The sequence below is a fragment of the Salvelinus namaycush genome, chromosome 3, assembly GCF_016432855.1.
Source record: "Salvelinus namaycush isolate Seneca chromosome 3, SaNama_1.0, whole genome shotgun sequence".
NCBI classification, from domain to species: domain Eukaryota; kingdom Metazoa; phylum Chordata; class Actinopteri; order Salmoniformes; family Salmonidae; genus Salvelinus; species Salvelinus namaycush.
The window spans coordinates 34453414-34465550 of record NC_052309.1 but is presented as its reverse complement, the minus strand read 5'-3'; the positions used below and the strand labels follow the sequence as shown (position 1 = coordinate 34465550).

General features: G+C 42.5%; 1 protein-coding gene across 1 annotated transcript; it reads left to right on the top strand.

Annotated features, from left to right (window-relative positions):
- Positions 1–5021: 5021 nt before the first annotated feature.
- On the top strand, positions 5022–8236 carry LOC120044335 (myosin regulatory light chain 2, ventricular/cardiac muscle isoform-like). Its single transcript, XM_038988951.1, has 5 exons — positions 5022–5148; positions 6434–6538; positions 6752–6830; positions 7248–7296; positions 7992–8236. Exons 1-5 carry the CDS (start codon positions 5037–5039, stop codon positions 8094–8096), a joined length of 450 nt encoding a protein of 149 aa, XP_038844879.1. The 5' UTR covers positions 5022–5036; the 3' UTR covers positions 8097–8236.
- The last annotated feature ends 3901 nt before the right edge of the window (positions 8237–12137 follow it).

Sequence of the window (12137 nt, the reverse complement as noted above, 5' to 3'; positions counted from 1 at the left end):
AACACAGGCCATGAGGGAACTAAGAAGGAGACGTTTTCCTGTCCCCATCTCCCCTGGCTGGGCTCCCTCGTATGACTGTCAGACAGTCACACACACACACAAACATTCATACAAGTGTGCAGGGTAAGGGAGGAAGACAGAGGGGGGAGAGGGGGAACAGAGGAAGCAGTGTAACCCAGGAACAGTAAGAGGAAAGAGGGAGAGAGGTGCCGTGTGGAAGTATAACTCAGAAGGGAGAGGAAGAGAGGGAGCAGAAGTATAGCTCACACATGAGGAGAGAGGGAGAGAGAAAGGGGAAAGAAGAGAGCGGAAATCATACAGGGGAAGAGAGGGAGAGTGCAGCAGAGTGAGCTGTAGCAGACAGTAGTCCAGGCGTGCAGTGCAGTGAAGTGCGGTGCTGAGGAGGGCATTGGGAGTTGAGGAGGGCCCCAGAAGACTCCTGCGGCTCTATGCTCCACCCCTCTCCTCAGCGAGGGGCTCAGGGAGTGCTCATCCCAGCGCCTTCCTCCCCACTGGCAATTTGTTTTCCTAATCCACCAGAGCCTGGTGCTACCACTACCCCCCCCCCCCCCCCTCTCTCTCCCTCTCTCCCTCTATCAGGCAAGGCCCCCTTGGGAGCCCAATTAGGGCCGTCTCCCCCACACGAAGATCTACCCAGGACTTCTCCTCCTCGTCTTTTTTTAATCAAATAAGACTCCTCTGGAGGCTAGTCCTCGTTTTAAGGAGACGGCATTCTGGATTAAATTTTAATTAAGGAAATGCTAGCCTTTTAGAAGACATCGGAAATGAATGGAATTGGGAGGGCGAGGGGAAAGCCACCCAGCGAGGTTTGTGTGCTTCTCTGTGGGAGTGTTTGTGTGTAGATGGAATCTGAATCATATTATAGTGCTATTATTGGTACAAGTACAGGTTCATTATTGGAATAAATTGATAGTTTATTAATGTCATATCATTTTTCATTACTATAAATCAGACAGACTTTGTTTTTATTTTTCTGTGGGGTAAATAGCTGTAATTTTTTTACAAGATAATCAGGTACTTACTACCTAAATATGTAAACACGGTGAATGGATTAACATCTAAAATGGAGGTTCATCCACTCTACCTGGTTATGTCTAGTTTCACTCTAAATTGAGATGGTATCAAGCATGACCAGTGCCTTTCTCTGGGAATACGTTGCCATCTACTGACAATCATGTGAAAATACAATTTAGCTGAGGTAAATATAACTAAACCACTTACAGTATACATAGTCATAAACATATTTTTACCCTCCAAAAAAGCTTTGTTAATGTACAGTACTGTACCTTTGCCTTATATTGCATTATCTCTGCAGAATCTAGGAGTTCTCCTTTTCATTCACCTTTTGTAATTTTTCAAGCTTGCCCTTCTTGGCAGAGGTTATTCCATATTGCTTACTCTTATCAAATCCTCTCAGATCTCCACAAGTGTTAAGGGGGCAATTAAGTATAGGGTGTCTGTCTGTACAGTACGAGCTTGTTGTCAATTTAATAGTTACCTACTGCAGTTTAATCACCAGGGGGCGCCAAAAACCTGACTGATAGAGTAGCCTATAATAAATTCAGCTGGCCAAAGCCCTTTGACAACAGAGTGAGCTGCAGGTGGATCAGATGGATCCTTGACCTTTACCCCTGTCAGGGGATTAGCCAACACACTCAAAACATTTACTGGGAAAGGTTTAATAATAGGGCCTACACTCAAAGGTGAGCATACTCTCACAAGACTAAATACTAACTTGAGAGATGCTTGAAAAAGTAAGGGGATAATTATTGAAGTGATTGACATGCCTGGTAGTGTGGTCCAGTTGGCTACACAGATTATGTGAATACAGTGATTGACAGGGCTGGGTGCTAATGGGGGAGGGCCTTGAGGGTGCAAGAATAATGAAGTGATTCAAAGCGCTGGCCAGTTTTTTTAAATGTATTTTAATTTTAATTTTATTTATTTACCCCCTTTTTCTCCCCAATTTCGTGGTATCCAATTGTTAGTAGTTACTGTCTTGTCTCATCGCTACAACTCCCATACGGGCTCGGGAGAGACGAAGGTCGAGAGCCATGCGTCCTCCGAAACACAACCCAACCAAGCCGCACTGCTTCTTAACACAGCGCGCATCCAACCCGGAAGTCAGCCGCACCAATGTGTCGGAGGAAACACTGTTCACCTAGAGACCTGGTCAGCGTGCACTGCGCCCGGCCCGCCACAGGAGTTGCTAGTGAGCGATGAGACAAGGATATCCCTACCGGCCAAACCCTCCCTAACCCGACGCTAGGCCAATTGTGCGTCGCCCCATGGACCTCCCGGTCGCGGCCGGCTGCGACAGAGCCTGGGCTCGAACCCAGAGTCTCTGGTGGCACAGCTAGCACTGCGATGCAGTGCCTTAGACCACTGCGCCACCCGGGAGGCGCCCCGCTGGCCAGTTTTATGCGTCCGTCACATGCCAGGAAGGAGCCCAAGCCACCTGTGTTATTAGAGGAATGCAGTGCCCATGGCATTGTTGCCCCTGGAGACCTTGACTCCTCTCCGCTACCTCTGCTTGGAGCAGCACCCAACATGGACACAACCCCCCAGAGGAAAATATCTTCACCCTTTTGGTTCACGCAAGGGCGTGCCAGGGACCACAGCAAATAGGACATTCTCCACAGTCTCCCCAAGCCCATTCTCCCATACCAGAACGTTTTATTTTACTGTACACGCACGCACCCCCCCCCCACACACACACACACACAAACACACACACAACCACACACACAACCTTTCACTCAGCTAAAACAGGCCTCTCTCCAAGGTTGCTTAGCTGTGGAGATGAGTTACTGCCGTCTGACAGAACAATGGTCACCTGTTTTCCACACAAACATAAAGTGCCGCCAGCACAACAGTGGTCCATATCTGTACAACTGAGGTAAATAGGAGCTATTTTCTTGCTTGACTGTTCAATTTGAAGGGCTTATGTTTCTATCAAGAATCTGGTGTTTGGCTTATACAACCCAGACATCTATAAGCTGCCAATAATGACATACTTTGGTCCCAAAATACTGTTTCAAACACAAATGTTGAGCAGTGAGCACAACTGAATTGGTTGACAATAGTGAGCTATGTTGAGAGTGCAGCTGACATCAATGCGTCAATGTTATTTCCTGTATTCATCTCTGTAGTGATTGCTAAATGAATTGTTCACCTACCTAAAGAAATATCTTAGGGGTTGATTATAACGTTTAAATGTGAGACAATACAATGGTTAAGTGATCAACAAAGCCCGGTGACCTCAGTGACCTTAGCCATTCCATGGTGTCCAACACTCCTATTAATGAAAAGCCACACAAGAGCTGTTCAAAGCGTGTCCTTCCACCGCAAAATAGACAAGGGCATCAATTCATTACCGTGGTAATCTGGCGGGCTGAGACGCGGTGTCGCACCCAGCCTAACTACAGGATCTGTGAAGTCTGAGGCATTGACACATACTCACAACTCACACCGTCCCCTCCTCGAGGATAGGGGTCGGATTTGACTGTCTGACCGTGGCCCCTGCTCCTAAAATAAGGTGTCACATAAACAGTTCAGAGCCACAGCACCCCTGCATGGGTCAATTATAATGGGGGGCTGGGGGCAGTGGGTGTTAGTCCTCTATATGGCTGGCATGCCTTGGGTGACGTTCCCCCATTGTCTAAACATAGAGCAGGTGGGCAGAGGAGCCAAGTGTGTCGCTATATAAGTGACCAGGGTCATTTTTTAGTGTCCTCTCAAGCGTAAGTGAACAACTGAGAAGCTCCTGACATAATGGTAAGAATGACACCTCCCTCACTCTCTGCTCTCTACTTGTCTTCGTCTTCACCTTGGGGTTAACTAAGTGTCTCACTTTCATGGTGTATAGGATGCTTAGAGTTCTTGGAGAAGCTAAGCTTACTTCAGAAGTAGACAGGTGTTGATGTTTTTAAATGCATTTATTAAGATTCAATTTAGTGAGGTAATCAAGGAGCGAGCACTCTTGTATATTTGATAACAGCTGTGCGGAATGGTAAATTAACGGAGTAAATTTCTTGCCAATCGTAATTAAAATCCCAAACTGTAGTGATGGGGGAGCTTGATTGCATACCAAACATGTTTGAATGATAAGAAGAAAGAATATCTTGGAAGGTTAGTAATAACTGTGATTATTAGGTCTGATAAAAGTAGGACCTAATAATAATATGCCCTAACCATCTCCACAGTGTATCCAATCAATGTAAAGAGCAAGAATGCCATTCAAATAGTTAATCATTTTTTGGGGTGCCCGACTCTGTTGATTGCAACGCTTGACCTCTACTACAGTGTTGTAAACATTTGTGAACTGTGGCTCTTCAATATTGAAAGCTTGCATGCTCTAAAAGTTAAACGTTTAATCAGAGATATTAATAGTCATGTAGTTTTGTGACCGCATGCTGTGCTCTGTAGTTCAATTTTAGATGTTCATAGTTTTGGTTATGCATTTGAAATGAGCAAAACCCAGTAAATGTAATTTATGTCATTAGTCTTACTTATTATTCATTATTATAACTTATGGAATATAATTAAGCAATAAGGCCCAAGGGGGTGTGGTATATGGCCAATATACCACGGCTAAGGGCTGTTCTAAAGCACGATGCAACGCGGAGTGCCTGGACACAGCCTTTAGGTGTGGTATATTGGCCATATACCACAAACCCCTGAGGTGCCTTATTGCTTTTATAAACCGGTTACCAATGTGATTAGAGCAGTAAAAAATAAATGTTTTGTCATACCTGGGCTATACGGTCTGATATACCACGGCTGTCAGCCAATCAGCATTCAGGGCTCGAACCGCCCAGTTTATAACAGTCATATAATATCATGATACTGTCAAATAATTCAAAATCAAAGTCAATGTATGCAAACTTTATTGAAATGTATGTACGCTGTTGTTATTCATCATAACCTCAAAGTAATAGCCATTTCCCTGTGTATCTCAGGCACCCAAAAAGGCAAAGAAGAAGGCAGCAGAGGCCAGCTCCAATGTGTTCTCCATGTTTGAGCAAGCCCAGATCCAGGAGTTCAAGGAGGCTTTCACCATCATGGACCAGAACAGAGACGGTTTCATTGACAAGAACGACCTGAGGGACACATTCTGTGCACTGGGTGAGCTAAGGCTAATGCTTACTCCTCTGGAGAACGGCCCTTTGCAGTATAAAATTGGTGGTGAAGTTATCTTCCTTGGACAAGAAGTTACCCCTCCCTCTGTCCTCCAGATATCTCCAATGAGTGTCATGATTGCTTCCACAAAACACAAACATTTATATTGAGAATGACTGATCCAAACAACAATCTCTGACCATAACACCTGTGCTGCTCAGAGTCATGTATTTAGAGAGTTGGCCCATTAAGGTTTCTACAATATGATGCACTTACAGTACCAGTCAAACGCTTGGACACAAGCCAACAAATGCTCAGCATATGTGGGAACTCCTTCAAGACTGTTGGAAAAGCATTCCAGGTGAAGCTGGTTGAGAGAATGCCAAGAGTGTGCAAAGCTGTCATCAAGGCAAAGGGTGGCTACTTTGAAGAATCTCAAATATAAAATATATTTTGATTTGTTTAACACTTTTTTGGTTACTACATGATTCCATATGTGTTATTTCATAGTTTTGATGTCTTCACTATTATTCTACAATGTAGAAAATAGTCAAAATAAAGAAAGACCCTGAGTAGGTGTGTCCAAACTTTTGACTGGTACTGTACATGACCCAACATTCTATGGCAGCCATGTTAGCACCTCATTAACATTACATGGGGAATATAATGTCTATAATGAGCATTATGAACAATTTATATGACACTTCAAATTATATGGCAGCCATGTTAGCACCCAATTAACATCACATAAACATTCAGAGAGTGCCACTTTCTCCTCCATAGCCGTTGCTAAGTAATAATTGACACTTCTGCATTGTGCTGTTTATTTCTGATAGTTTGCAAAACCTATGAAGATGTCCAGTGATACCATATATGCAATTTGTTGACACCAGAAGTCCACAACACAGTACAGACTTGGATACACATGATTCTGAAAGTTAATCAATAAATAGCCTGTTAAATTTGCTGCTCTGTTTTGATTATTTACAGTCGGTCATTCCATAGGGAATTGTCAGAGGCGCTCTTATCCTATTGTTACATCACCAACATTTCGAGAATGAAGGTGTTAACATGGCAGCCGTTCTAAAACCTGGCCAAACTCTCTATATATATGACTCTGATGCTATGTAACTGAATGTTCAGAATTAGAACAATATTCAACATTCTAAAAGTTGGCCCAACTCTATAAATAATACATGGCTCTGGTGCTGCTGTACTTTCCCACCTGGTCACGTGAGTGGTCCCACTGACCTCTGACCTCTATCTCTTCCTGTCCTGTGTGTCTCTGCAGGCCGTCTTAACGTGGGTAATGATGAGCTGGACGAGATGCTAAAGATGGCCCCTGGACCCATCAACTTCACCATCTTCCTCTCCATGTTTGGCGAGAAGTTGAAAGGTCAGGCGACACCACTGTATGGCCCACAAAGGCTTGCACATGTCATATATGGTTCATCACATGTAAACTGAAATATTATGACTAGCTATTGCTTATAACAATCACATATTCAGACTGACATGAGGCAAATTACTATTTTCCTCAGTGATATTTTTTCACGGTGCACTGTTTAGACAGACCAGCTGTATGTCTGAAAAAAGTGTCCTCTCTCAGGTACTGACCCCGAGGAGACCATTATTAATGCCTTCAAGATCTTCGACCCCGAGGGACAGGGAGTCCTCAAGGGAGAGGAGTAAGGACTTTATTCATTCTAATACTGTCAAACATTACAACAGTAGCTGTCGCTCTATCCCCTAATGTGTATGCGGTACAGTTAGTAATGATCAAATTCCTAAAATGCTCTAATTAGTCGCTTTAGGAATTATTCAAGAAGTCAATAACTACTACAGTAATAGATAAGGCATTAGAATTGCTTTTTAAAAATTACTAAATTCTAATCTATTGAACCTCTTTTATGGTTGCTGATAATTACCCATCAATAATAGTTTCAGTAGTTTTATAGATTCTTGTAGAACAATTTGACCTTTTCTTGTGACTTTTAGGAAATAATTAACGAAAAAAGTGTAACTTCTTGGAGCCAACTCTGAGAAAAGAACTCACTGTCACGGTTGATGTACTGTACCTAACAAGTCATCATTTTCCTTTCCAGTATCAAATATTACATCATGTCTCAGGCGGACAAGTTCACCGAAGCTGAGGTAATGTCCTTCTCCCAAGTTTCTGAGGCGCAGTGGGATTTGTGTTTGGAATCAGTCAACTTTCACTGGTTGACTTATACCTCATTTCCTGTCAGAGTCCCATCCATCACACAAGTCCATTTCATAGACTATACCTCTAACCCACTTATCGCTGACCCTGAGCCCCATCAGGGCCCAGTAAAGCTATGGAACAAACGTTTCCCTCAGACCATCTGGTCCTCACAAAAGTGATCCTGTATTACATCACAAAGACAGTGAATCTGATCAGAGCCCCCATCCAGAGCACTGTCCCCTTCTAACTATATACAGGAGGCCTATATACTTCCAGTGAGCTTACGCAGTACTGATATGAGACCCTATAAGACAATGGCATTCCTTTCTTAAAAGCATATTGATGTACTCACAGAAATAACTTGCATTCATTTTGAATGAGTGTGTATCATGGTTCGTTTTCATAGCATAAAGCACAACCATGAGTGGATATTTCGGTCTCATCTCGGCTTATTCAAAGAAGGCCACATCGTGACTTGAGATGCATGTGTGTTCACTTTTATTTCAACTAACGATACACACCAAGTTCAGCTTGGAGTGCTAAAAGGCTAGGTTAATGTATTATTAGCATAAGGTGAAAACAGTTACCAATCAGTTTTTCAACCCATGACATTGCATGACCTTTGTGTGCTTCACCCTTCCAGGTTGAAGACATGTTCACAAATTTCCCCCTGGACGTCGCCGGGAATCTAGACTACAAGAACCTGTGCTACGTTATCACACACGGAGAGGATAAGGAGGCGGAGTAAATGAGCCAATCACGAGCTCTCAATCACCTTGGACTGCCCACTACACATCATCGCCCTGTACTCATGACCCGTTTCCTTTTCCACATCTCAATTTCCCCACAATAAAAAACGAATAAAAAGGACTTTGGTGTGTGAACGAAGCATTGTGTCATTTGAACTCCAAGATGACTGTGTTGAAAGTGAAGAGTTGACTGGGATCAGAGGTAATGCTCAACAATGTCTTGTATGTGAGATGGGAATAGCCTTAAGCATATTTCAGACACCCTCAAGTCGCTGGGCTTCACAGAGGTTAAGTGCAAGAAGAAGAGCGCTAATAGGGATACACATAGGAGTTTGGTGACTGATAAGTCTATATTCAGATTCAGCCTCTGTCCCATTTGTCTATTGTGTTACAATACATCACAGTATTTACAGAAAATTACTAGGAATTTGAGACTCAGATAGGACAAGCAGCGAGCCAGAATACGTTGCATTGTGCATGTGAAATATCACAAGTTCTGCCGAAGATCAACAAAAGACAGGTGTCACACCCTGATCTGTTTCACCTGTCCTCGTTATTGTCTCCACCCCATCCAGGTGTCACTTGTTTTCCCCAGTGTATTTATACCTGTGTTTCCAGTCTGTCAATGCCAGTTCGTCTTGTATGTTTCCAAGTCGACCAGCGTTGCCTGCCTTGACCACGAGCCTGTCTACCACTCTGTACCTCCTGGACTCTGATCTGGTTTTTACCTTTTTGCCTGTGCACGATCATTCTCTTGCCTACCCCTTTGGATTAATAAACATTGTAAGACTCCAACCATCTGCCTCCTGTGTCTGCATTTGGGTCTTGCCTTGTGCCTTGATAACAGGATGTTTTATCATTTACATCTACTAAAAAATAGGGCTCATTGATGTGTCGCAAAATAGGCTACATTTAGAATTCAATATTTACACTTTTCAATACATTGATTGCAATCTGAACAGTAGAGCCATATCAATGGTGCAGCAAAGAAACAGACAGAAAAATCCCAATGAGTCAAAATTATAGTTAACATCTTTTCAAAATACTGTGCCAACCCCCCGCCCCCACCCCCCAAAAAAGGTATACTTAAAAAAAAAGGGAAGATACTGTAAAACTGAACCGTTTACCACTTGGAACCTCACCACAAAGATTGAAAAAAAAACTAATGTAATGAGTCAGGATATGGTCAGAGACATATGCTCTAGAGCACATATGTCAGAGTCAAGGCCCGCGGGCCACATCCGGCCCGCGAGAAGGTTTTTTACGGCCCCTGGGATGATCTTGATTTATTATTAGAACCGGCCCGCAGACCGCAGCAAGCCGGCAGCCCGCAGATCTTTTACACGCACCAATACTACATTTCCCACAATGCAACGGTGACGCACCGAGCAGTAGGCTGCTTCATTTCAATATTTATTGGCACAGCAGTCGTCAGCATCACAGTAAAATTAACTTTCAGATACCCATCAAAAATGGCAAAACGGAAGGTGGACACTGAGAACCGGGGGTTTCAAACAAGGTGGGAGTCGGAGTATATGTTCACGGAGGTAGCTGGAAAACCTGTGTGTCTTCTGTGTGGAGAAAGTGTGGCGGTACTGAAAGAGTATAATCTGAGACGACATTATGAAACGAAACACGCGGACAAAAACAAGAATATGGACATGGAACAAAGGCTACAAAAGGCTAGATTTTTGCACTTTATTTTATTGTATTTCAATCCAATTATATTTTAAAAATATTTCAGTTGAGTGGATGATAGAAAATTGCTATTATTGTTTTTTTCTTTGAAGTAAATTTAGCCCACTTTTGCTAAAATAGAAAATATAGGCTACTGATGGTGCCTTGAATACCGGTTTCTTTCATTTAATGTTCATGTTATGGGGATTTTTATATAAAGGAAATTTGTCTTTTGTGTCTGTTGAAAATTAAAGATTACTGACAGAGCCATAAGAAAATATTGCTTTATTTATCTGATCATATTGGAATATATTTGTTAGGTTTTCAGTAGGTTCAATTAGGTTCACTAGACTATATGCGTCATTTAAAAAATTTTCAATGAACATTCGAACAGTCCGGCCCTCGGCTTGTAGCTAAATTTTTTATTTGGCCCTCCGTCCATTTGACTTTGACACCCCTGCTCTAGAGGGAAGAACATAACAGTTGAGCTGCAATAATAAACTGGGTACACGCTCTGCAAAGGAGTTGGCAAGGACTCCACACTTAATATAGCAATGGTCATATGAGAGCAGCCAACAGTCTAACGGAGGTTCATTCTATTAAATCTATTTATACATTTGGTTAAATAGGTTTAATAGGTTTTCAACAGGTGCAGAAAAACCATTATGTAATGTAAAAATGTGAGCTTATAATAACTCCAGACTGAAAGAAAGAGAGAAAAGATGGTGATAAAAGTAAGAGCAATAGGTCACACTTTATTTTACAGTTGGCTATTCAACTGTTTCACCTGCTTCATCCGCCTACTTGTTGACACAGGACTGCACTCTTAGAAGAACCCCATAGGATAACCCTTTTTAGATCCAGACAGAACCCGTTTTGTTTCAGGTAGAACCCTCTGTGGAAAGGGTTCTTCATGGAACCCAAAAGGGTTCTTCAAAGGGTTGTCCTATGGGGACAGCCAAAGAACCATTTTAAGTTCTAGATAGCGACAAGGATATGCAACAGAGTGGCAGATACAAGATCACCTACTGCTTCGGATAAAGAATTACCATAAACATAAAACCTAAAGAAAACACATTTTTCCACTGTTGTGTGCAAATCAAATTCCAACCATTAAAAAAAGAAATCAAATCTTCACAAACCGTGTAAAAAAATAAAGTACATATATTATTCAAAAGCGGTCATGATATTTTTACTGAATACAAAAACACCTGTTATATATTCAACCCACTGGCTAAACTATCTCCATGAAACTCCTTGTACACTTGGTACACCCTACGGTTTCCATCCTTTAACAGGAGCAGTGACGACCACTCAGAGCAGGTGGGGCTGTTTAGCAAAAAAAAGATATACAGTACCAGTCAAACGTTTGGACACACCTACTCATTCAAGGGTTTTTCTTTATTCTTACTATTTTCAACATTGTAGAATAATGGGGAAGCCATCAAAACGATGAAATAACACATGGAATCATGTAGTAACCAAAAAAGTGTTAAACAGATTCATCAAAGTAGCCACCCTTTGCCTTGAAGACAGCTTTGCACACTCTTGGCATTCTCTCAACCAGCTTTACCTGGAATGCTTTTCCAACAGCCTTGAAGGAGTTCCTACATATGCTGAGCACTTGCTGGCTGCTTTACCCTTCACTCTGTGGCCCAACTCATCCCAAACCATCTCAATTGGGTTTAAGTCGGGTGATTGTGGAGGCCAGGTCATCTGATGCAGCACTACATCACTCTCCTTCTTGGTCAAATAGCCCTTACACAGCCAGGAGGTGTGTTGAGTCATTGTTGTGTTGAAAAACAAATGATAGTCCCACTAAGCGCAAACCTGATGGGATGGCGTATTGCTGCAGAATGCTGTGGTAGCCATGCTGGTTAAGTGTGCCTTGAATTCTAAATAAATCACAGACAGTGTCACAAGCAAAGCACCCCCACACTCTCATACATCCTCCTCCGTGCTTCACGGTGGGAACCATTCACTTACCATCATCCATTCACTCATCCATTTCACCATCATTTCACCATCATCCATTCACTTACTCTGCATCTCACAAAGACACAGCGGTTGGAACCAAAAATCTCAAATTTGGAATCATCAGACCAAAGGACAGATTTCTACCGGTCTAATGTCCATTTGTAGCCAGGTGGTAAAACTGCATAGCTGTACTCATTTATATCCACTAGATGGCACTGTCCCTTTAAGAGATCCTAAATAAGGTGTGCAAGCAGTTATGGGATTGCCCATGTGCAGTGTGTAAGAGTGAGAGCAAGCAATTACACTAGAGAGCTATTGAAATCCAATGTGGGTCCAATGATACTTTGGGTAAATAATACTTTTTATCTTACTCTTGTACCGGAATA

Coding starts and splice junctions, on each gene's coding strand:
- LOC120044335 (XM_038988951.1), top strand. CDS start 5,037: ATGTTTGAGCAAGCCCAGATCCAGGAGTTCAAGGAGGCTTTCACCATC. Junction 6,831..7,247: donor GGAGTCCTCAAGGGAGAGGA/GTAAGGACTTTA, acceptor TTTCCTTTCCAG/TATCAAATATTACATCATGT. Junction 7,297..7,991: donor ACAAGTTCACCGAAGCTGAG/GTAATGTCCTTC, acceptor TCACCCTTCCAG/GTTGAAGACATGTTCACAAA.